The following is a 25,611-nucleotide window of genomic DNA, read 5'->3' on the forward strand; positions in this document are numbered from 1 at the left end:
AAAAAAAAAAAACTGGGAGTGAGAGTGACATCTCCCCCCTACCCCTGCCCCAGTATGGGAGCTAGAAGAAAGTAAGGATTTTAATCCATCGTCGCAAGGACTCTAAATGACTACTAACCTCAGAGGAAGACTTTAATACAGTCCTCACATACTATGGTCCCCGCTGAGCAAAGCCTACAAAGAATCCTGACTTCTGCTGTGACATGAGCCCTGTGGGAATCACTAAACTCCTGACAGTTGCTTTAGCAGTCAAAACACTGAGAAAAGAGAATGTATACTTCACAAATACAAATGCAATCTTCACAAATATTTCAAAATTGCTGTCCAAATATTTGACACCAATTTAAATCCCTACCAAGAGTAAATCTACTTTGAAACCCTTCCTGGTTATTATCTGATGGTGTGTTTATTTCAGGAAGTTTCTGGGACTGGAATGATCTGAAGATCCTTTACTTGCAATAGACTTTCCTGTCTCTTTTGTTGTTTTTTGAGACAGTGTTTCTCATAGCTCAAACTGACCTTGAATTCACCACAGAGCCAAGGCTGGCCTTGAATTCCTAATCCTTTTGCCTCCACCTCTCAAGTGCCGGGATTACAGACATGTCTATCAAGCCTGGCTTACAATTTCCTTTAATAATTCTGACCTTTCCTTTCAAGCTATACTGGGAGGAAGGCAGCTATTATAACCTGTCCTATGTCTAATGAAGCTACTAGAAACATGACTCAATATAACCTTGTCAAATGGAGACTACCATGTGAGCACAGTGGGGTGTGTGCTAAGCAAACTCATTCTCTGATAAGCAATGTAAAAGCATTTAACTTTTCTTCTCCATCTGCTTTTAAACAGTGTCTTACTCTATAGCCCAAGCTGGCTTCAAAGTTGTGGTGATCCTTCTGCCTCAGCCTCCCGAGTGCTGAGCTAAAGGCAAGAGCCACCAAGCGTGGCTTGATTTTTTTCATTTTGAATGTATGATCTTAACTGAGTGTGGCAGCACCTGAAATAACTGTTCTGGAGAGACGTATACTCACATTCCTGTTTGAAGGTGAAGTACTCTGTAAGATGCCTGCATTCATGATTTCCTCGAAGCAGAAACAATGTTTTAGGATGGTTAATCTTTAAGCTCCATAGATACAGCACACACTAGGAGACACAATTAGAGGATAAGTGTTCTTCATGACCATGACAATACATAAACACATTTTATCTAAATCTAAATGATACGCTATATGGTATATCTCACTGTAAGCCCCAAGTTGTAAATATAATCTTCGAGCTTTTGCATGTTATCCTTAAATTTGGTAGAATAAATAGCCTTCTTAAAAATCTCTAAATATCTAAATATTGAGAACTCTCTAGGCAAAGCTACCCACATACATACTATAGTTGTAAAATCTACATCATTATTTTATAATGGAAAAACACTAGGACCAGGAACAAGGCAAAAAAAAATTAACTATTTGTTACTATTCAGCATTACAATAAAGGTGTTAGCAAATATAACTAGACAAATGAAACCAAGTAAAGGCTTTAGAATGGGTAAAGGAAAAATGAAAAGCTGACAATATAATTGTATAACTAAAAAACACCCCTGAAAAATCAATGATTAAAAAAGTAGTTTAGTAGCTGGGCATGGTGGTGCACACCTTTAATCCCAGCACTCGGGAGGCAGAGGCAGGCGGATTTCTGAGTTCAAGGCCAGTCTTGTCTACAAAGTGAGTTCCAGGACAGCCAGGGCTATACAGAGAAACCCTGTCTTGTAAAAAAAAAAAAAAAGTAGTTTAGTAAAAGAATTCAGCAAAACAGGTTATACAATTGAATACATAAATAAACATGTAAGGCGGTTGTTCTGGTGCTGCTGATATTCAAATGCTAAACTCTATACCCCAAGATCTGATTGCTCTGAGACTAACAGATCCTTACATATTCCAGCTTTAGTTGTATAAAACTTGCTTCCAAGTTATCTCTGATCGGTTAATAAAGATGCCTCCAGCCTGGGCTGTACAGAAGAGAGGGGCAGATTGAAGGTTCAGGCAGGGACCACAACAAGGTGGAGGAGGAGAAGGCAGGAGTCACTGTAGGGGAGATGGACAGTGAGAGCATGGGCATGAGGGCCAGCCTGTTAGAGCAGGAGCAGCCCAGGCACAACACACAAATGATATCTCAGGGTTACTGACAGGGGAGTAGCCAGAATAGCATAGAGGGCTAATATCTGCCCAGCTCTAGTGCTTTAAGGCTTATTTTAAAACTAAAGGTTTTTGTGTCTTTTATTTGAGAACTATATGGTCTAAATAGGGTAACCACCCCCACCCCGTCAGAATAATATTTACAACAGCAGCAACAAAAAACTGGGGGATACAGCTCAGTTGGTAGAGTGCCTGCTTACCGTACACAAGGACCTGAGTTTGATCCCAGCACCCATAAACATACATAATGTCCCATACCCATAATACTAGCCCTTAAGAGATGGAAGCAGAAGAATTAGTGAGGAACCAGTAGTCAACCTCACTATATAGTGAGTCGAAGGCTTAGGCTACATGACATATTGTATCCAAAACAAAAACACAAAAAAACAAAGCAAAACACCACCACCAACAACAACAAAACCAAATACAGAAACAAAAACATAATGCCCTGAGCCAGACTAAGTAGCATAGGCCTGTCACCCCTGTAATCAGGCAAAAAGAGCAAAGACTAGCTTAGACTACATAAGAAGTTCTAGACTAACCTGGTTACATAATAAAACTTCAGCTCAAATAAAATAAAATCCCTGTGCCCTGCCACATGTCTCAATCTTCCAGTAGTCTAGAAACAGATCCAAGTTCATATGAACATCTGTACACAATAAAGGCGGCATCTCTAATCACCAGGTCAAAGCTGTTCGTGGCAGCCCATCCTGGAACCCCAGCATCGAGTAGGCTAGAGCAGAACTGCCTTGAATTGGATGCTAGCCTGCACTACAGTATAAAAACTCATCTCATAAAAACAGGGACGGGGGGAGATCACTGGGCTAATGAGCTTTTTAATGAAACAGCTCTAGGGTTAGATATCATTTCAAAAAAATAATAAACCTAGATCTAATCCTATATAACACCCAACAAGTGACAAATGAGGGGTCCAGGAGTTAAAATGAAGTTTAACAAGAACGCATGGCTGTAGGGAAGAAATTTTAATGACTAGAGATCCAGGCAGACACGTTTCTATCATGTAAGAATGAAGGAGCACTGGGGCTGGAGAGATGGCTCAGCAGTAAGAGAGAGCACTCATTGCTCTTCCAGAGGACCTGGGCTTAGTTCCCAGCACCCACCCACATGGTGATTTACAAACATCTATTAGCCCCAATTCTGGGGTACCTGATGCCATCTTCTGACCTCTGGGATACCAGGCACATACATGGGCTATACACATACATGTTGGTCAATACTCACATACATAAAACAAATCTAAAAAAAAAAAAGCTGGGTGGTGGTGTATGCCTTTGATCTCAGCACTTAGGATCTCTGAGTTCAAGGCCAGCCTGCTCTACAGAGTAAGTCCCAGGACAGCCAGGGCAACACAGAGAAACGTTGTTAAAAGAAGAGAAGAGAAGAGAAGAGAAGAGAAGAGAAGAGAAGAAGACAAGACAAGACAAAAAGTTGCATAAAATTGCGTAGTAAAGGCAATGCAAAAGTTCACAACATTATCATAGTAAAATACTGGCAATGAACACATGTACACACACACACACACACACACACACACAGGCTAAACGCCATGACACTATAGCAAGGAATGAGAAAGAACCATGTAAACTGTTTCAGAGTCATTTTGAGTTAGATGAAAAAAAAAAAAACAATATAGCAAAGAGTATGGGATGTTGCCCTTTATAAAGACAGGAATATTTGAAATGCATGCTTATCTATTTAAGAAACATGGAAAAGAGCCGGGCGTGGTGGCACATGCCTTTAATCACAGCACTCGGGAGGCAGAGGCAGGCAGATTTCTGAGTTCTAGGACAGCCAGGGCTATACAGAGAAACCCTGTCTTGAAAAACAAACAAACAAACAAAAAAACAAAAAAAGAAACATGGAAAAGTTTAATAAACCTGACACTATAGAGGAGACAGGAAGGGTGAGAACCCCTGAGTGCAGATAAGGTAGGTACACTCCTTTAGATTTATTTTAAGAGGAGGAGAGAGAGAGGGAGAGAGGGAGAGAGAGAGAGACAGAGACAGAGACAGAGAGAGACAGAGAGTCTGCATATGTGTGTGTGTCTGTGTGTGTATCTGTCTGTCTCTCCATCTGTTCATCCTAATCTGTTACTGGTATCTCTTATCCATATCACAGACTGATTGATAACCAAATTCCAAAATCTGAAATACTCCAGAATCTGAAACTTTGTGAATGCCAACGCGATACTCCAAAAGATTTGACTCTGGAGCATTCCCAAGATTTTACTTTTGGATAAGGGATGCTCCAATGGCAAAATCTATGCAAATGCTTCAATACTTGAAAACCTCTGTAGAAGCACACCTGGTCTCAAGCATTTTAGATCCAAGGACTCAACATACACTAGATAATCTTCCTAAGTGGGGTTTCTATACCTGTCTTTAGGCTCCAGCAGTCCCCCATTACATAGCAGTCAGAGTAACTGTTGTAAAACATAAATACAGCTGTGCTACTCCTCCCAAAGCCTCCCAAATTAGAAAAAAAAAAAGCAATTAAAACAACAATGCAGGTGCTTCATAGCACATCCAGAACAAATCTAAACTCCCTGACTATGGTTTGCAAGGTCTGCCTGTCTGTCAGTCTGTCTGTCTGCCTGCAGCAGCTCTTCCTCCCTCGCTATGGTTCTGCTCCGCCCCGCCCAGCCTTGCTACTGTCTGGGCTGTCCCTGTCGCTGAGCTTTCATTCTCTGTGCCCTCTGTGCACACAGGACTCCCACTCAGCTGTGCTTTCTCTTGAAGGTCATTCCCGTTTCTACCCAAATAGTCTCATCTCTGAAAGGCCTGTGCTGAGTGATCCATCTAAATTAGTTCTTCCTAGCTCCCTTTATCCCTTACTGATTTCAATTTCATAGATGGTAAACAAATTATATAGAAACTAGCATACAAGATTCTCAGTAGAAAATCAAGAACTTACATTTAAGAATCTGATTTAAAGTCTGTCATGCCATTAACGATGTATTCGGATGAGATGACCAGTAGGTAAAGGGCTTACTTGGTAAGCCTGGTGACCAGAGTTCAATCAGAGAACTCACATAAAGATGGAAAGTCACAACAAACTCCACAAAGGTGTCCTCTGACCTCTGTGCACTGCAGCATACACACCCACCCACTCCATCCCATACAGTAATATATCTTTTTAAATTCAAGGAATATTCTACAAGACACTAACTTCAGCAATGTACAGAGCAAAAAAATGGAAAATAAGTTTGTGCCATTTTCAGTATAGTGATACAAAATCTAATTAGCTGGGCCTGAGAGATAACTCAGTGGGTTATGGAATTTACTGCTAGCCCAACAACCTGAGTTCAACTCTTAGGACCTACATAGTGGAGAGAACTGGCTCCTATAAGTTGTCCTTTGACTTCTATAGACATGCATATAAACACACACACACACTAAATATAATTTAAAAATTAAAATCTAAGACACAGCCACAAAGCCAATTATCACTCTAATTAAATAAGAGGCGGAGACACAGATGTTCAGTGATGGCCTCAACACTGTCACAGAAACCAGGCCCGCTACTGCTACTCATTACTCTGTGATTCACAGGATAGTCCTCACAGCCATGAAATGGCTGCCTTGGGACACCCATCCACATTTAACTGACAGGGCGGAATAGATGTCCAAAGCTTTAGGCTGCACCCACTGCATGGCGAAGACAAAGGTAGGTGTTCAGAGTCACCCTTGGCTATACAATGAACTCAAGGCCAGTTTGGGCTTTGTGAGATTCTGCACCAAACAAAATAAGGCAAAGCCCAAAGCTTTACCTTTCTAAGAGTCTTTTCACATAGAAAGCTGTCCATTGGGCAGACAAGCAAACAAAAACCAAGAATAGCACCAGAGAACTGTCTCATGCGTCACCAGGCAGAATGAGCCTGTGCTTATCCTGAGGCTAATCACAAGTGGCAGGATTTACTTTAGCAAGGTCAGAACAATCAGAAATTATTCCCTGGCCTGGGATAAAAGGCTTCCTTTCTTGAGTCTGAAAGTTCCCTTGCCACCAGAGCCCTACTTTTTGGAACACAACAGGAGTTTTGTTACTAAGGGAGGAGGGGGAAAGGCAATGAGCAACCATCTATAAGCCTATTTATCCAACACTAAAGGAATGGTAAAGGAAACCATGGACTTTATGCCACTCAAGTGTCATCATAGAAAAATTAATGACAAAAATGTTTTTGATATGATGTTGATGGAAAAGAATTACAGAAGGAATATCCATGATTGTCTTAATTTTCTTTTTAAAAGTGCATACACAGGGCTAGGAGGACAGCTCAGCGGCCCTTCTCCTGTAGGTGGCTGACAATCACAGGTAGTTCCAGCCCCAGGGGACCTGACGCCCTCTTCTGGCCTCTGTGTGCAGACATGTGGTACACAGACATACACGCAGGTGAAACACCCATACCCATAAAATAAATGGCTAAATCTAAAAAGGACTTACAGTATTAAAAATACATATAAATATGAGAAAAAATTAAAAGAACAACAGGAAGTCAGAGTAAGGGAATAGCTCAGGAGTACAGTATGCAGCTATGGTGTGTGTGGGACCAGGGACCAGAAGAAAAATATAAAATGATGGGCTGGAGAGATGCTCAGAGTACTTGCTGCTCTTCCAGAGGACCTGAGTTTACTACCCAACTCAGTCATCTGGCAGCTCAAACTACTTTATCTAACTCCAAGAGAATGGACTGAAAGACCCTCTTCTGCCCACAAGCATTTGCATACAAATAGCATTAAAAGACTCTCTCTCTCTCTCTCTCTCTCTCTCTCTCTCTCTCTCTCTCTCTCTCTCTCTCTCCCTCTTTCCCTCCCTCCTTCCCACAGCACAAATTAAAAATTTGAAAATAATAAAAATGATTGCATCCAAAAGCTAAATGTAATCTGGACACGGTGGTTTATGCTTACGCTGCCAGCCAGCACCTGGGAGTGGAGACAGGCACTTAACGACTCCAAGGTCAGCCTTACTTAGCAAGCTTCAGGCCTGGCTAAATAAGATGCTATCTCAAAAACCCGGGAGGAGTGGTAGCTAGAGGTTGCACAGCAGCTAAGAGCATTTATTGCTCTTGCAGAGAACCCCTGAGCTTGGTTCCCATCACGGAGGGCCCCATGCTACTGTAACTCCAGTTCCAGGGATCTGGTACTGTCTTCTGACCTTCTTGGACAGCAGGCATGCACTTGAATACATTCAGGAAAACATTTATCCACATAAAAGTAAGTGAAAATCTTAAAAAGAAAACAATAGACCACCACTGTTATCTAAAACTTTCCATTCATTTATTATATTTTAGAAAAAAACAGTCAAGTAAAAAAAAATAACAAAGTCAAATGCAAACTACAACTACCTTAATATTCATTAAAACTGAATGCCTACTATATATTAGAAGACTTGGCTAGGTCTTTAAGACTTATTTTTAATTATGTATGTATGTATATGCCTGTGTTCTAAGTATGTGCACATGAGGCAAGTGCCCAAAGGAGACTTATTTGGATCCCTTGGAGTTGGAGTTATAGGCAGCTGTAAGCTGCCTGATAATGTGAGCTGAGAACCAAACTTGGGTCCTGTGCAACAACAGTACATGCTTTTCTCCTCTGAGACATCCACTAGCCCCCTGGGTAAGGTCTTAATATGAAGATTACTACTGCTAATTACAGGAAGACTTCTTCTATTACACTAGAAGACCCGCTCAAAAGAGAACCTGTACTATAAGACTGCTAGCTCCTCCAGAGAACATGAATCTTACTCTTTTTGTGTGTAGGTGGGGATGGAACTCCAGGAGCGTTCTCCTGCTGAGTGACCTCAACCTGCATCTCATTCTAGATTGGCTTCTACAGTCTGCTATAAGGTTGTTACTCAGGAAATTACTGATAAAGGAGAGAAAACCACGTAACACGAAATTTCCTGAAAATAGCATAGAGGTACAAAACTCATTGTGGATTTTAGAATGTGAGTCAGTAATTGTATCAATGAATTGAAACTATTTGAAAGCCAGGAACTAGAGCCAGAGGAGGGCATATGACTGTAGTTTCAGCTATTTGGGAGGCTGAAGCAGAAATTCATGACCAACCAAGTTCCAAGCCAGTCTGGGCTACAGAGAAAAGCCATGGAGAGGGGGTGGGGTGAGGGTGGGGGGAAGAAAAGACAGATCAGCTAACCAACTTGGAAAACACAAAGACACCTGCCTCCAAAATAAACAAAAACCCAAGCCTGGGGATAGTGCTCAGTGGTATATTTCACACTGGGACAATCCCTAGCACTTAAAATCAATAAAATTAAAATTAAAACTTTATAAAGTCCTATTTTTAATTAACTGTAAGTCATAATAATTAGAAAATATTTTGTCATATTTGTTTTAAGATTTTATTTTTTTAAGATTCTGTATACGTGTGCTTGTGTGCACATGAGACCATATGCCTACAGAGGCCAGAATCATCTGGAGCAAGAGTTAAAGATGGTTGTGAGCCATTTGAAGATATAGGTGCTAGGGATTGAACCCAGGTCCTATCAAAAGCAGGCTGTGTTCTTAACTGCTAAGCTATCTCTCCAGCACTACTGTTTATGTTTAATACATTGTTCCTGGAGCTAGGGATTAGCTCAGTTGGTGGAGTATCTCCCTAGCATGCACAAAATCCTGAGTTCAATTTTCAGCACTATGTAAGGATCATGGACACAAGAGGATCAGAAGTTTAATAAGGTCATCCTCAGATATACAGCAACTCTGAGGCCAACCTAAACCAAATGAAATACTTAGACAAAAACAAAACGAAGGGATTGGAAGGAGAGGAAGGAGGGGAAACTGTGGTCAGGATGTAAAGGGATAATAATAGGGCTGGAGAGATGGCTCAGCAGTTAAAGAGTACTGACTGCTCTTCCAGAGGTTCCGAGTTCAATTCCTAGCAACCATATGGTTGCTCACAATCATCTGTAATGAGATACCTTCTTCTAGTGTGTCTGAAGACAGCTACAGTGTACTCATATAAATAAATATATCTTTAAGAACAAAAGAAATAATAATACAAAGAAGGAGGAAGGAAGAGGAAGAGGAAGAGGAGGAGGAGGAGGAGAAGAAGAGGAAGAAGAAAGCCCAAAACAACAAAAATATATTTAAGTAAAACAATGAATAGATAATTGAAAACACTCTTTATTCTTATCTTCTGCCTTTTAAACACTCACCCATTAGCACTATCTACTGATGTGCACAGCCCTGCTGTCAATTCCTGACTGCAATAGGCAAGGTTTTCAGTGCCACCATCTGGAGGTGTGACTTCCACCCATCCAAGTCCCTACCCAGAGGCTATCTGTGAGTGCTCACTGTGCGCAGCAGGGACAAGAGTCAGCAGGGAAATGTCGTAGTCTATAGCAGTATCCCGTGTCCTTCTCAATCTGACACTAATGAGTCTGGGGTAGTAACAGATAAAACTCAACTTTTCTGACTTACACACACACACACACACACACACACACACTCACACACTCACACTTTTTTCAGAGCCAGGAATTAACATCAGGGCTTGACATGCTAGACAAGAACTCTGGCACTGACTTACACCCTAGCTCCCTACACTGCTACTTAACTGAAGAGTAAAATAAAAATATGTTGTTGTTCATTCTTTTGGGGTCTTCAGAACTGACTCTTCTTTGAAAACTGAGTAAGACAGCTGAGTTACATTTAAAAACAATTGAAGGAAAAGGAGGAGGAGGAGGAGGAGGAGGAGGAGGAGGAGGAGGAGGAGATGATGATCTTTCTCTCCAGGAGCAGTCAATACAAAGAAATCCTCACACTATGAAGAGCACACAGCCTAAAGGCACTAAAACACTACAGAATTTGTCACCTCCTGCTCTTTCTAGGGCATATTACAAACTTGGTTATCATAAACACAGATGTGCTATAATTACATGGTACTCAAGCCTTTGTATTGGGCCCTAAAATCATTTTATGTTTACCCACAAAAGCACACACTTGTTTTCAATCCTACTCATGTTCCATCATTTAATTCTTAAAACATATAAAGGTAAACTGTCAGTTTTTATTGGCTTCACTTCATCTTTTGCCTTCTAGTGAACATTAATGCCAGCCATGTGCACTGGAACCAGAATCCCTCCTGCAGAGCTCAGCAGTGCCTAGTTCTCACAGGAAGTTAACTTAAGCGTTGGCTGCAGTGTTAGAATTCAGGTAGCTAACTCAGACACTCTTTAGAATGAAAAGCTATGTATGTCCTTCTACTCCAGACAGTTATCTTAAGGAGAAAACTTTAGCAAATATCTATTTTCAAAATTAGCTTAATATATCCTTCCATATGGCAGGTTTTCTACAGGTTAAAAGGATAGATTTTTTTTTGAAAAAAAAACATTTTCTATTAGTTGAATGTCAAAGGTAATAAAAGTGGATAAATTCTATCAGCATTCATATCTTAATCTGTTCTACTAAGGAATGGAGAGCAGATCTTTTAGAAGATGATACAATAGGGGCAGTAGAGCCATGCTAATTTTACCTCTATACTGAAATAGCCTCTGTCCACATAGTCGCCCAGGAAGAGGTAGCGAGTGTTACTAGGTGATCCCCCGACTTCAAACAGCTTCATCAGGTCAAAGAACTGTCCATGAACATCACCACACACTAGGCGAGAAAGACATGAGGTGGAAATCGTGAATTAGGAAAGAAGCATCAGGGCAACGGTAACCTTTAATTTCATCACTTTGGCTTGTGACTGGTCTTCTGTCTACTTAGTTAATCAGAATCAATACCCTTACTATCAATATGAAGCAGTTAACAGTATGCTTCTTTTTTAAAAAGATTTATTTTTAATTTTGTGTGTATGTGTGCATCTGTCTGGGGAGAAGGGTTTGTGTACATGAGTGCAGGTGTCCATAGAGGCCAAAGGTGTGGGATTCTCCCTACAGCTGGGAGTTACATTGGCTGTGAACCATCTAATATGGACACTTGGAACCAAACTCCAGTCTTCTGCAAGATTAGTATGTGCTCTTAACCACCAAGTTTTAGACCCTAATGTTTTTTAAGGAACAAAAGTCTAACCAATCCCTAGATTGCTTCAAAATTCTGGAAATATTTATCACACTCATTTTAGTTGGCCTTTGATAATCATTTCTCATACTATCACAGACCTGAGGGCCGCTGCGCACACGCGTGCGTTTCACACACATATGCGTGTTTCTTACCTGTAATCGGAGCCTCCACCTCTATCATGGTCTTCTCCTGCTTCAGGATGGCAGCCCCATCATTAATGATCTTTAAGGCCACTTCCTCTTCCACCCGGCCTTCTTTTACTAAATGGTTTTTCAAAAGATCCATTTTAGGTTTCCCATTCTCAAATACTTCCTTCAAAGTTAGCCGTCGGGTTGGAGGAAAGGGGACAGCTACAAAGAGAAAACATAATTTCAAATATTTAAATGTACCGACAACAAGCAAAGTCATACTTCTTAAAATAAATTAAGCCTAATAAGCAATAATAACTTTATAGTATTAGAACGTGAAAAAGTCTAAGAAACTGTGTATCAGAATTGATAATTCTAATTTTAAAATGGTCACAGTTCAAGTCATTCATGTCTATATCCACACACATACACACATCCACACATCCACTGAATGAATAGATGAATAAATTAATGCAACAAATACATATGTCTAAGTGAAACAGATGGCTGAAGCAGTAGCTCAGTTGGTAGAGTACTTCCTTTGAATAGACAAAGCCCTGGGTTCAATCCCCAGTATCACATAAAGCTTGGTGGCTCCCACTTCTAATCCCATCATCACCTGGAATGTAGAGGGAGCTGGAACAGACATTCAAGGTCATCCTCAGACACAAAGATAGTGGAAGGCCAAACTGGATAACAAAGGACCCTGAAGCCATTTAATATCCACTTCAATGCTTGTCCTCTCATAACTTTCAACCCTGAGGTAAAACCTTTGAAATGAATTAATTTAGCAGGCTGCTAGATTCCACCAACCCCAAAGCTAAGAATCTCATTCATATAGCATCTAAGACTTATTAACTTCATTGTAAACTGCTAACTCGATACTTTGATTTATGATCCTCCTGCAACTATAAAAAGTCCACATAACCTCTTCCATGCTGAAACGTTATTTGGAGTGTAAAGTTATTCATCTTGGCAATCTGAAGACTATAAAAACATTCAAGCTGGGCAGTGGTGGTACATGCCTTTAATCCCAGCACTTGGGAGGCAGAGGCGGGCAGATTTCTGAGTTCGAGGCCAGCCTGGTCTACAGAGCGAGTTCTAGGACAGCCAGGGCTATACTGAGAAACACTGTCTCGAAAAACAAAAACAAACAAAAAAACATTCAGAAAGACAGACCTTTCAGTACATCTGTGAAGGTGCTTCCAGAGGGGCCTTACTGAGGGGATAAAACCTATTCTCAAAGTCAGTGGGCACTCTCCAACAGGAAATCTAGAGTAAAGGGGTCCAAGGGAAAGGTAGCGTGCACCTGCGGCCTCCCTCATGACTTCTCAAGCAGGGGCATCTTTTGCTAGCTTCCTAGCACTGCCTCTTCTCGGGCACTCCAGGCCTGTGCCAGATTGGTACCACTTAAAGCATCTATTTCACCGACAGAGCAGCTAGTGGTTTTCAGGCTCTCCACAATACAGACTGCCCTGTTACATGTGTCAACCTAATACGTCTCCTTTTATAACAGAAATATGCACATTTTATTGGTCTGCTTCTATAAATCCCTGACTATATTAAAACTGGTACTGAGAAGTGGGGCTATTACCATGACTATTTCTCTACTGTATGAGATTAGCATCATTAAAGAAGAACCTTCCGTTTGTACCGGGCCAACAGGAAATGGACTCAATAGCCCCAGTTTATTAAAGTAGAAAATCTTTTGAAAGAAGGGGCTGAAGAAAAGATGCAGCTGACGGAAAATCAACCACCTAGAGAAAGTGTTTCCCAGTTCAGACACAACGGGCACAGAGGCTACAATATCTGCAGGAGGGACCCAAGCTTTATCTTGAGTTGCCAGAAGAACTGTCCACATGGTGATGGTTTTACAGTTAAGCAAAGTTCAAGAGTGAGGGGATCGGGGGCTGGCACCCAGGGTCACACAGCTCCTAGCACCACTAGTCTCAGTGTCTCTCTCTCTCTCTCTCTCTCTCTCTCTCTCTCTCTCTCTCTCTCTCTCTCTCTCCTTCCTAAGGGGACACAATGGGACCAGCAGACTCGCACTACCGCCACAGAAGTTAGAGCCACTCTTGCTTCCCTACCATGATATACTACAGCCTCAACCTAGGAGCCTAAACAAACCATTCCTTCTTCAGGTGCTATTTGTCAAATATCAGGCCACAGCAAAGACCATGGTCACTCAGATTTGGCTCTTATTTCCTTTGAAGTGAGAGATGTGTTTTAACATAAGAAAATGATGATGATGATGTAGTAAAAGGTCTATATTTAAATAGAAAGCTGAAGTACAAGATTTTTGTAGGAGTTTAGGACAAAATCCCTGACCTGAAGGTTCACAATAGACTAGGTCTGGCCACCTGTCTCAAATGTCAATTGAAGAGACAGATCAAGGCTGAACTAGGAAGTATAGAAATGTCTGGTAACTTAAGATCTACTTTCGAGTTTCTGGAAGGAACTGTGAGTCTTAGAGGAATGAGAAGGGATGGTGTTGCACAGCTGGTGTGTTTGCCTGGCTGATAAACAGCTAACCTTGACCAGAATGGTCGAGTTGACCATTATTTTGGTCAATCCTGCAAGGTCCTGCTGGCTACACAAGAGTCTTTACTGCTTGAGGAGAGCAATAGAATTCTCACCAAGAGATTATTTTTGCCTTAGTTCCTGTAGTGGCTATTCCTGGTTGTCAACTTGACTATATTTGAAATGAACTACAATCCAGAATTGGAAGGCTCACCAGTGAACCTAGTCTGGAGACTGGGAGATAGAAGTTTCTGATCTGGATCTTGGTATGGAGATCTTGAGACACAGTGGTGATTGAATCCAGAAGATTAAGACAGGGAGATCTCCGAGTCCAAGGTCATCTGGGATTAAAGGTGTGGTGGCACACACCTTTAATCTGGGCTACACCTTCTGCTGGGGACCATATAAGGACATTGGAAGAAGGGAGTCTGGCTCTCGCTCTTTCGCCTTCTTGTGGTGTGGGACTCAGCAACTGCTAGATCCTTGGACTTCCATTCACAGCTACTACTGAACCATTGTTGGGATTTGGACTGCAGACTGTAAGTCATCAATAAATTCCTTTACTATATAGAGACTATCTGCAAGTTCTGTGACTCTAGAGAACCCTGACTAATACAGTTCCCTTCATGGGATAATTGCTCCTCCTTGGCAGAGTAGTAACATCACTGTGTGATCTGCCTACAAAATTCTGGAACTTAAAAAAAGTACCAAAAAAAAAAAAAAAAAAAAGTACCTTAGATTCCTGTATCTTCATTCTTGTATTTTACAGAGAGGTTAGGCAAATTTAAGGCTAAGAAATTTTATATTAGCAGTTTTTAGATGGACACTCCCTAAGTAATTAATGTCTATATGCACAGCTGAGCAGGAATCAGACCTGAAGTTTAACAAAAGAGACAGACAAAATAAACTCACAGATGCCAATGTTTTATTCAGCTTTTAGTTACTGTGCGCCTACAGTGAAGAGTTGGTGCTTCTTAGCAAAACCAATCTTTTAAGTCCCTATAAGATCGTAACAGCACTTAAGATTCATGAAGCATAGCATGATCCAAGAGGGCTGGTGGAGTGTGCGTGAGGGCTGGTAGGGCATACGAAATGGCTGGGGATTAAGTTTCGACATTTAAAGTTAAAAAAAAAAAAAAAATCCTGCAACAGAGACAGAGAAAATAAGAAACCCAGAGACGACTTAGCCTGAAGGCAGCAGGGAGGGGCTGGCAGCTTTAATACTGTGTGCTCAGACAATCTGTACATTTCTTCTAGTTTTCAAAATCAAACTGGTCTAAAGAGGAAGGTTTTAAGCAATCTGAAGCCATGATTTTAAAAGTTACGTAACGAGGGCGCTCGCCCTCCCAGACCAGCTGAAGCGCTGCTGTGCTGATACTTACATCGTTACAGCTACCTATCAGGCCACCTGGAGCCTTCCTTCTTTTTTTTTTTTCTTTTTTTTACTTGCTGATTATTTTGGATTTTGGCAATGCTGGGGCTCTATCCAAGGCCTTGCTCTTTCTAGGAAGCCTCTATTGATGAGCTATATTCCCCAGGCCTACAATCTGTTGTTGTTGTTGTTCTTAATCATCTTTATTTACATGTGTGTACACTGGGACCATTTTGACATTGGTTATAACAGAACTATCTGTTTTCTTTTGAAGACAGACCTTTTCTTTATGGAAAATGTGTATCAGTTTATTTATTTTCTTTATTTTATTTTTTTAAGGATTTATTTATTTTTTATTTATATGAGTACACTGCAGCTATCTTCAGACACACATCAGAAGAGTGCATCTGATCCCATGACAGATGGCTGCAAGTCACCACGTGGCTCCTGGGAATTAAACTCAGGACCTCTAGAAGTACAGTCAGTGCTCTTAACCGCTGAGCCATCTCTCCAGCCTCTTATTTTCTTACTATTAAGAAGACTATTTAAAATTTTTACTTATTATGTTATATTGGTATCAACATCCTTGGTTTGCTGTTGCTTTTGAGACAGCATCTCTATGTAGCCTAGGCCAGTCCTGAACGCTAGACAATCCTGTTTTAGCTTCCCAAGAGCTGAGGCTCTAGGCATGACCACCCTCGGCTAAACTCCTTGTATATTTCTTTCCCATAATCTTTCCCCCTGAACATAGTGACTTAAAACAATAATCATGTATAGGCTCTCTCAGAGAAGACACAGCAGAACTGCCCCCACCCCAAGCCCCAACAGCCTGGGGCAGTCATCTGACGAGAATACCTGCAGGTGGCCTTTCATGTGACTGAGTTCCAAGGACAAGGATCCAGAAAGAACAGCCTCTTAAGCCACACCACATCACTTCCAACTCAGACCATTCAGGCATCTCAGCTTCCCAGGCTCAAGGGAAAGTAAAGTGGCTTCCACCCGTAGCCAAGAGTGGCACATGCCTGTGAGAGCTGGTGCCTCACTGGCACTATGGCCATTTACTGGAAGTGAAAAGGCTGGGCTGGAGTTCAGAGGTAGAGTGCTAGCCCTACATTCAATCCCCAGTACTGTCTACCCCTACCAGAAAAAGGAGAGAAAACTAATACAGGCCCTTGGCTAATCCTTCAAGTCAAATGTTCTTTTTCCATCTTTTCAATAATCTTTGGGTTGGTTTTGTTTGATCAGTTGGTGGTGGTTTGCTTGTCTGTTTGTTTTTTGAGTAGAGTCTCCTGATATTATAGCCCTGGATAGCCTAAACACAGTACACAGACCAGGCTAGTTTTAACCTTGCATTCGTTTCCTTCTCTGCCTCCACAATGCAGGGATTACAGGCACTCCAGCCTACAAAGACACTCTTCTGTCACACTGAGCATTAAGTATGGCTCTACCATGATATGCACCCCTTACCCTACAAATACACAAGAAACTAACACTGGCTGTCTTTTAAATTAAAAGAGAGGGGCTGGAGAGATAGCTCAGTGGTTAAGAGTATTGGCTGCTTCCCTAGGGGACCTGGGTTCAATTCCCAGTACCCACATGGCTCCTCACAACTGTCTGTAACTCCAACTCCAGGGGACCCATTGCTCTAGGCATGCATGTGATGCACTGTGTATTGTGCATTCAGGCAAAATGCTCATACTCATAAAATAAAATAATAAAATAAAATAAAATAAAATACATCTTTAAAGGCTGGAGAGGTGGCTCAAAGGTTAAGACCACTGGCTGCTCTTCAGAGGAAATGGGTTCAATTCCCAGAATTCACATAGCACCTCAAAACTATCTGTAACCTCAGCTCCAGGGGACCTGACAACCCATACACATGCAGGCAAAACACCAAAGCACATAAAATGTAAATCATCAATTTTTTTCAAAACATTAAAAGAGAAACCACAACTTGTCTGCACGATGATTCATAAAACAAAGTGAGCACAGCAACCCACAACATACATCACAGATGATTAAAACCCAAAGTAAAGCCTTCAGCATCAGGTCCAAGACAAGACGCTCTAACACATTAAGTCAATGGCAATGGCAGGCACTGGAGTCAACCTGACACTAGAGCACTGCAACATCTAACAACTCTGTTTACACACTCTCCTGGTTCTTGCCCAGATGGCAATGTCTACCTAAGATCCGACAACTGTTGTTATCCTAGCAGCAATCCATGATGAGTGCCTGCCTACAACTACTTCCTTCTCAGACAATACCCACTTGCCTCTGGATCTCTCTGCCTGCTGAAACATGTGAAATAAGTCTAACCTTTTTTTTTCTTTTTTAAGAGTTTGAAGCTGGGCGTGGTGGCGCATGCCTTTAATCCCAGCACTCGGGAGGCAGAGGCAGGCAGATTTCTGAGTTCGAGGCCAGCCTAGTCTCCAAAGTGAGTTCCAGGACAGCCAGGGCAATACAGAGAAACCCTGTCTTGAAAAACCAAACTAAAAAAAAAAAAAAAGAGTTTGAGAGAAAAATAAAATAACAGAGCAAGCAAAAAAATAAACCTCTTGTCTGTCTTGTTCTCTTCCCTATGGTTCAAGATTCTAAACTGGCAATAGGCTCCCACCCCTTCCTTTATTATTAGTACTACAAAGACCTTTACCTTTGATCATCACCAAATACTAGAATTATTATTCAGACACTTGTAAAGGTAAACAATGAAAGTCAAATTTTAAACAACTGTGGACTGGTAAGATGTCTCAGCAGGTAAGATGCTTCATGTACCTGCTTGGTGACCTGAGCTCTATCTCAGGAACACACTTGAAGGTGGAAGAGCCCCGCCTCCACAGTTGCCCTCTGACTTCCACATGAATGCCCCCACACCCATGCATGCATACATAAATCATGCACACACATACATACACATGCATGCCCCACACATCATGCACCCGAGTGTGCCCATGCATACACACACACACACACACACACACACACACACACACACACACGTCCCCACACATCATGAGCACACACACATAATATTTTTCCCTAAACAAAACAAGCAGATGAACAAATAAAAAGGAAGATCCAAATTGATTATGACATATATGGAACATTATTTCAAACTAAATACAAATTCTGTCTGGGATAACCAAGTGTGTCATCTCCAGAACCCTCAATGCCGCTGTGCTGTCTCTGTCAACCAGACGGCAGAACAAATCACCATCCAGGAAATAGGCCAGTGCTTGAGGTCAAAATATCTATCACAAATGGCTTGATAAGCATTTACAACCTATTAAAATCTCGTTGGTTTACCTCCCTTAAGTGGTAAATACCCTGGTTTAACTAAAGAATGATCAGAGGTGGAGACAGAGAAAGAAAACAGAAGCCACAAACTACTGACTTGCAAGCAGAGAAACTGAACCAAAGCAAACACCACTGTACAGTCCAGGTCACCCAAGCTCAAGCACTGTTTTTTGAGTGTCCCTAGACACTCAGTATCCCAGTCCAAAACTGATCTACAGCTTCAAGGGAGCCTGTGCTAATAGCAAAGCCACTCAGCAAAACCATTTAAATTAGACCTGAACCACCCTTGAGCAGACTATTAACTTGACTTCAGCACCTTTATACCTCCTGCAGACTTTCTGACTCCTTTCAACATGCTCACAGCTTTCAGGGGTGAGAACACTTTTTATAATAAGCTAAATAAATAAAGTTTATTTTTCACTATACTATGTTCCTGGTGTTCTTCAGTGGTGGGCTTTACACTTTAAGAAAGCAATTGATGAAAGGGATATGAATTCTTGCTAAATACCTTTTAAAATTATATAATAAGTCAAAATTAAATTACTTTAGACTTGTGTTTCACTCTATTGTAAGCTTGTCAATGAACAGTAATGCTATTAATATTCAATTCAGTTGGAATTTACCTATGAATCAGCGTAGTAACAGATGTCAGAAAATAGGATAATTCACAATTTCTGTAAGACTAGAAAATTATCAAGCAGTTCAAGGTGGTAGTGAGCTTGATATCTTTAACTTACTAAAGCAAACCACAGGGCTAGTGAGATGGTTCAGTGCCTTTCTAAGCACAAGGTCTCAAGTTCAATTCTTAGAACCCATATAAAAAGGGTTGGCACACATAATCCTACTGCCATACAGGCAAACCTAGGGTTCCAGGGCATACTACCCTGTTTGCATAACCTGCTCAGTGAGCTCAAGGCTATTGAAAGATTCTGTTTCAAAAGTAAAACTAAAGCTCTCTGTGGTGGCACATACCTTTAATCCCTGCACTAGAGGCAGAGGCAAGATAGCCAGGGTTACATAAAGAGATGCTGCCTCAAAATAACAACAACATTGAGTGTGCATACACGCATGAACAGGAAGAGGTTTTAATTACTGAACCATCTCTCTAGCACCTAAAGATTTTTTTTTTTTTTTTTTTGGTTTTCCAAGACAGGGTTTCTCTGTGTAGTCCTGGCTGGAACTTACTCTGTAGACCAGGCTGGCCTCGAACTCAGAAATCCACCTGCCTCTGCCTCCTGAGTGCTGGGATTAAAGGCGTGCACCACCACCGCCTGGCTAAAGATTTCTTAAAATCACAGATATTATATATTGGGCTGGAGATATAGCTCAGTGGTAGAACCCTTGATTAGCATATTCAACAAGGCTCTGTGTTTGATTCCACCACACAAAGCACTTACACAGTATAGAGAATGGAAAACTATTTTTTAAAATTAAGGAGTATAAGCCTACCAATTAAAATGACCACTGTTAACATAATAAAATAAGCATAATTACCTGTGTTGCTGAAATAGTTTTTACGGTCAGTTATACTGTAGATATTTTAATTTAGTAGCAAACTACTCAAATTTTCTCATGCACATAAATATTGATAACAATATAATTTCCAGAGCCGGCATCACCTAGGTAGTCTGCTGCTGTGAAATACTAAATTGCTCCTGGCTGACTTGCTTCCCTAATAAAGAAATAATGTATCTGCAAGCTGTAAGCTTGTATTTCCTGGCCAGGTTACTCTGCTCATTCATGAATGAGCAGTGAGGACTTTGGTTTTTTTTGTTTTTTTTTTTGGTTTTTTAGAGACAGGGTTTCTCTGTATAGCCCTGGCTGTCCTGGAACTCACTTTGGTTTTTGTTTTTTGTTTTTTGTTTTTGTTTTTGGTTTTGGTTTTGGTTTTTCAAGACAGGGTTTCTCTGTATAGCCCTGGTTGTCCTGGACCTCACTCTGTAGACCAGGCTGGCCTCGAACTCAGAAATCCGCCTGCCTCTGCCTCCCAAGTGCTGGGATTAAAGGCGTGTGCCACCACGCCCGGTTGACTTTGGTATCTTTTGCCTACTTTTCATGCATATGACTAATTTACAGCTCTTTAAATATAGATGACTGAAAATAAACTCACACATTAAAGCTACCTGGAACCCCATCATACATGTTCCAAGCGCTCTCCCTAAGCACACCTTTTAAAAGAAGGCATTTCAACCTAGACAATACTTCAAAGTCCATCTTATCTTTCTAAAACAAACTAGTAATCTCACTTACCAAGGGGCTGGTTGTCCTTTTCTTTCAGATTTTCAGTTAAATTTCTCAGTAGCCTATCAATTCCATAATCTCATTTTAATCAAAGTAAGTCATTTGTATGAAATCTGCATTAATTTTATTGTATAGCCTCCACAACCACATTTTAAAGATGAATTTATTGTCTGGCCTAATTTTTACTTTACACACACACACACACACACACACACACACACACACACACACACACATACACACACACACACACGTGTAACTCTGGCACTGGGAAGGCTGAGGCAGAGGCAGAATGAATGAGAAATCAAGTTCCAGGACAGCCAGGGCTACACGGAGAAACCGTGTCTCGAAAAAACAAAACAAAACAAAAAAATTAAAAATAGATATACTAAAGAGGAGAAAAAAAATTTCCACACACACACACATATGTATATAAAATACATTTATGTCATATGTATGAGGTATGCATTTGTACTATTGGTGCCCTTGTCACCCACAATTGTCAGAAAAAGGAGTTGGATTCCCTGAAGCTGGGCTGATAATGGCTGTGAACCACTACCATGTGATTGCTGGGAATCAAACTTGGGTCCTCTGTAAGAGCAGCTAGTGATCTGAACCAGTAAGCCATCTTTCCAGCCCTCCTAAGGGATATTTAAAATAAACTACTTTTAAAATACAATTTGACATAAAGTGGAACAGCAAAGAATATAAATGCCACATGCCAACTGTGTAAATATAAAATATTCATTTTTTCCAAACCCATTTCAAAATTTTAATTTTAATTTTAATCATATGTATGTGGGAGTGTCAGCCCCTCAGAGGCACCAGATCCCCTGGATCTGCCTGATGTGGGTGCTGGGAATCAGACCTGGGACCTCTGGAAGAGCAGCCAGTGCTCTTAACCACTGAGTCTTCTCTCCAGTACCAGCTCAATGAAGGAGGAAACAAACCCAACCCACAATGCTATAGATATAGATCTTTTTTATTATTATTATTATATGTAAGTACACTGTAGCTGTCTTCAGACACTCCAGAAGAGGGGATTTGAACTCCGGACCTTTGGAAGAGCAGTCGGGTGCTCTTACCCACTGAGCCATCTCACCAGTCCTAGATATAGATCTTAATCTATCTTCTACTCCTCTTCCTTCCTCCCACAGGTTAGATGGAACCTGAAGGTAGTGTACCTTTCCTATGTTTATATAACTTTGTTACTAATGTGAATTTTGAAATTTTACACCAATATCTTTTTTACATAAATGGTACTGTACTGTATATTCTTTTTCAAGTTACATTTTTAGACTAACCAGGGCTTTGAAGACTTCTCTAGAATGAGGGCAAGGCACCCTTGTCTTCCCTCAAGGTTTCTTCTAACTCCACAGGAAACCAAGCTTTTAACCACCTGTCAGTTTCTGTTATGTTACTTACAGTACTTCCAACTCATGAAGCAAGAGCTTAATCAAATCAGATTTACAAATGATTCATACTAGAACTATAAAGATGAATTTTTGATGAATAACGGTTTTTGTGCTGCTATAAAGGAGAAATATTGTAAGAAGTTTTATATTGATGGTACTGTTGAATAGCATTTTATTATTACATATATAAATGCTAGGCAAACCCTTTACCACTGAGCCAGGCTCCCAACCCACTGATAAATACCTTCACTGTGGTGGTCTATAGGCAAGATCACATAAGTAAGCAAGGCATACACACACAGACATACACACAGACACACACACAGGCACAAACACACACAAATAGCAGGGTATCATAAAAATAGCCACATCTGGATTTATGCCAATGTCACCCTGTTGTTTAACATATAGAACTGTGGTGGTATTTAAGGTTGAATTGACACTGTGGCTTCTATACATTTTCTTGTAATGTTTGTATATAATTATCAAAAATGAAAATTAAATTTAAAGCTAAGTTCTTAAACTAAAGTATGATGAAAGAAATTCCCAACCTTTTTGCCACCAAATTCAGGCTGGTGTGTTGCTATACTAAACACCCAGCACCTAAACAGTGTAAGTAGTTTAAGGAAAATAAAAATAAAATCTACTTAGACCTGAATAAATAAAAGGCTACACTGGAGATGACCACTTTAATCCTATGGTATAAAGATAAATCTGAAAAGCTACTGGCCTACAGGCAACTATGTTTAGATTACTGTATGTTCTTACCTTCCTGGAACAGGAGGGTTGATTTAAATAGCTATGTCATTCACCACAAACAACTCTGCTTCATTTCTATTTGAAGCCAGCAAGCCGGCCCTACATTTGCATGTTTGTTTCCTATCTACTCACCTGTCTTTCCAATAGTGAGCTATTTAATGCTAAGGAGGTTAGATTAAATACTGAAGATTACATGTTCTTTGTAGAGTCTTTCATAACTCACTGGAAAAAGAAATTTACTTCAGTGATCTGATGGGAGCTCTTGGAAACCATTCCCTCTGTTCTGATGCTCACTGTCAAAGTACAGAAGTAGCCCCCGTATAGCCAATCAATCAGTGACCGTCAACAGAAACAGTAATTTTTTCTAGAGGGCCTGAGTATTTTATGCACGTGGAGGCTTAGACAGGAGGATAATGCATTTGAGGCCAGCCTGGGAAACCTAATGAGAGTCCACCTCAAGAAGAAATAAAATAAAAAGCACGGGCTACAGAGGTGACCCGGTGGTTAAGAATGCATATTGCTCTTGCCGAGGCCCCAAGTTCCATTCCCAGCACCTACACCGAGTGGCTTACAGACATCTACAGTTCCAGCTTCAGATTCATTTCCCTCTCTGGACTTCCCTGGCACCACAGAATAAAACAGATCTTTAAAGGGAAAGTCCCATTTGGGTGTTACAGGCTATTAGGTAGATGGAGTTGTTTAGACAGGGTGTCCGTCTGTCTAAGAACTGGGATTGCTGGGAGTGGTCTCCCATCTTTGTGACTGCATGCCTGTATACACCTCTGGCACTTGAGGCAGAGTTAAGAGAAGGCAGGAGGGTATCAACTTAAAGCCAGCCTGAGATACATAGTACGATCTTGTCTCTAAAAGCCAAAGACAAGAGTCGACAAGATGGCTCAGCAGGTAAAGGCTCTAGCTGCCAAGCCTGATGACCCGAGTTCACTCTAGAAATCCACAAGGTAGGAAAGAACTTGATTCCTGCAAGTTGTCCTCTGACCTCTAAAAGCATGGTCTGGCCGATGAGCACCCCTACTACCACTACTAACAAATAAACACATAAATGTAACGCTGCTAATTTATTTCAGTCATCCTGTTATGCAACACACATCAAAAGATTCCCCTTTCTATCACAAACTATACTAAATTCCACACGGAGGGCAGACCTTGCAGTAGTTGTCCACTTATTATTTTGTTTTCCAGATTGATCCATGTTGTCAGAAATGACAGGATTTCCCCCTTTAAAGATGAATGCATACTGTGTGTGTAAATTCTATGGTTATGGATACTTAGGCTGCCTCTATAACTTGCTTTGTGAATAACCCTGTATTGAACACAGGAGTACACACATCCCTTCATCAGAATGACTCGGATTCTCTGCATAGATATCAGCAGAGGAATTCTGGATCATGTGCTATACTATTTACTTTTTTGAGGAAGCTCCATATCACAGAAACAATAACTTCTACAGTGATACCATGTTTTGCATAACAGTGCAGGACAGTCAAAATAACCAACCTGGGGTTAGTCAATAAAGTGCCTGCTTTGCAAGCACAGAGCCTCAGTTTGATCCCTAGAATTCACATGAAGTTCTGTGTGTGATAGGGAAGCTCTTGTGCTCACTGGCCAATTCAGTCCAGTCTATTTGGTAAGTGGCATGCCAAAGAGAGACTTTGTCTCCAAGAAGGTTGATGGTAATCCTTTCTCAGCATTCCCGAGACTGTGCTCTGGCCTCCACATATATGTGAACCACAGCTACATATATATATATATATCCCATAAACCCATGTACCTGCACACACAACAACTGTGACAACAACAAAATAATAATAATTTTATAATAGCTCTGTACAGCTAAACCCACCTTATGCCAGCACCCATTAAAACTACCCCATGTTACTTTTAAACTTCTACAAAACCTAAGTAGCCATAGAAAAACATAAATTAAGTCTCATTTCTTTAACCTCTGATCATAAAGTTTAAAAGATTATCAATTTATAGGGTGTGGGAGCAAATCTTTCACACCAGATGCGGTCTAATTTAGCCACCCAGTTTCTCATGGGCATTAGTCACAGGCAGCCCCATGGCTCTAATGTTCTGTTACATCGTGGGGAGGCTATTAAGTGCTATACTGTGTGAGTACATTCTAAGCAGTATTTAAAAACCTGTTCAACATAGGAAGAATCCATCAATATTTGCTTATAAATAGACAGATTTCCAAAATTCTATGTATATTACAAAAGGAAATTTCATCATTTCTTTAAATCTTTACAAAGCTAAGGAGACTAAGGTTGGAAAACAATAGATCTCTCAAATTCCTTCTTTCATAGGCCAGTTTACAAAGAACAGGTTTCCTGTAATTTTCATCAAGATTTACAATGAACTACACACCTCAGCGAATGATTTAAGCTACTGCCTAAGTGCTAGCATTCACTAAGGTCCTACAAAGGGAACTGTGCTATGCACTTCACATAAATTATTCCATATAAATGCGGAGGACAGTACTAGCTTGTATTGTAAATCTACAGAAAGGAAAATTAACTCACAAAAGTCAAGGAGGTTGGGCTGGTGAGATGGCTCAGTGGGTAAGAGCACCCAACTGCTCTTCCAAAGGTCCGGAGTTCAAATCCCAGCAACCACATGGTGGCTCACAAC

The 25,611-nt window shown here is 40.8% G+C and overlaps 1 protein-coding gene across 2 annotated transcripts in view; it reads right to left on the minus strand.

Moving 5' to 3' along the window:
• The window catches only part of Ppp3cc (protein phosphatase 3 catalytic subunit gamma), a 70,509-nt gene that overhangs the window by 37,589 nt on the left and 7,309 nt on the right, over positions 1-25,611 (minus strand). For both annotated transcript variants that reach the window (XM_029541611.1, XM_021203325.2), the window contains exons 2-4: positions 11,380-11,577; positions 10,695-10,819; positions 1,030-1,141 (exon numbers count right to left, since the gene is read on the minus strand). In XM_029541611.1, coding sequence (XP_029397471.1) covers positions 1,030-1,141; positions 10,695-10,819; positions 11,380-11,512 — 370 coding nt within the window. In that variant the 5' untranslated portion in view covers positions 11,513-11,577. The remainder of the gene's footprint in view (positions 1-1,029; positions 1,142-10,694; positions 10,820-11,379; positions 11,578-25,611) is intronic.

The sequence above is a fragment of the Mus pahari genome, chromosome 8 (genome assembly GCF_900095145.1).
Source record: "Mus pahari chromosome 8, PAHARI_EIJ_v1.1, whole genome shotgun sequence".
In the NCBI taxonomy this organism is placed as follows: Eukaryota; Metazoa; Chordata; class Mammalia; order Rodentia; family Muridae; genus Mus; species Mus pahari.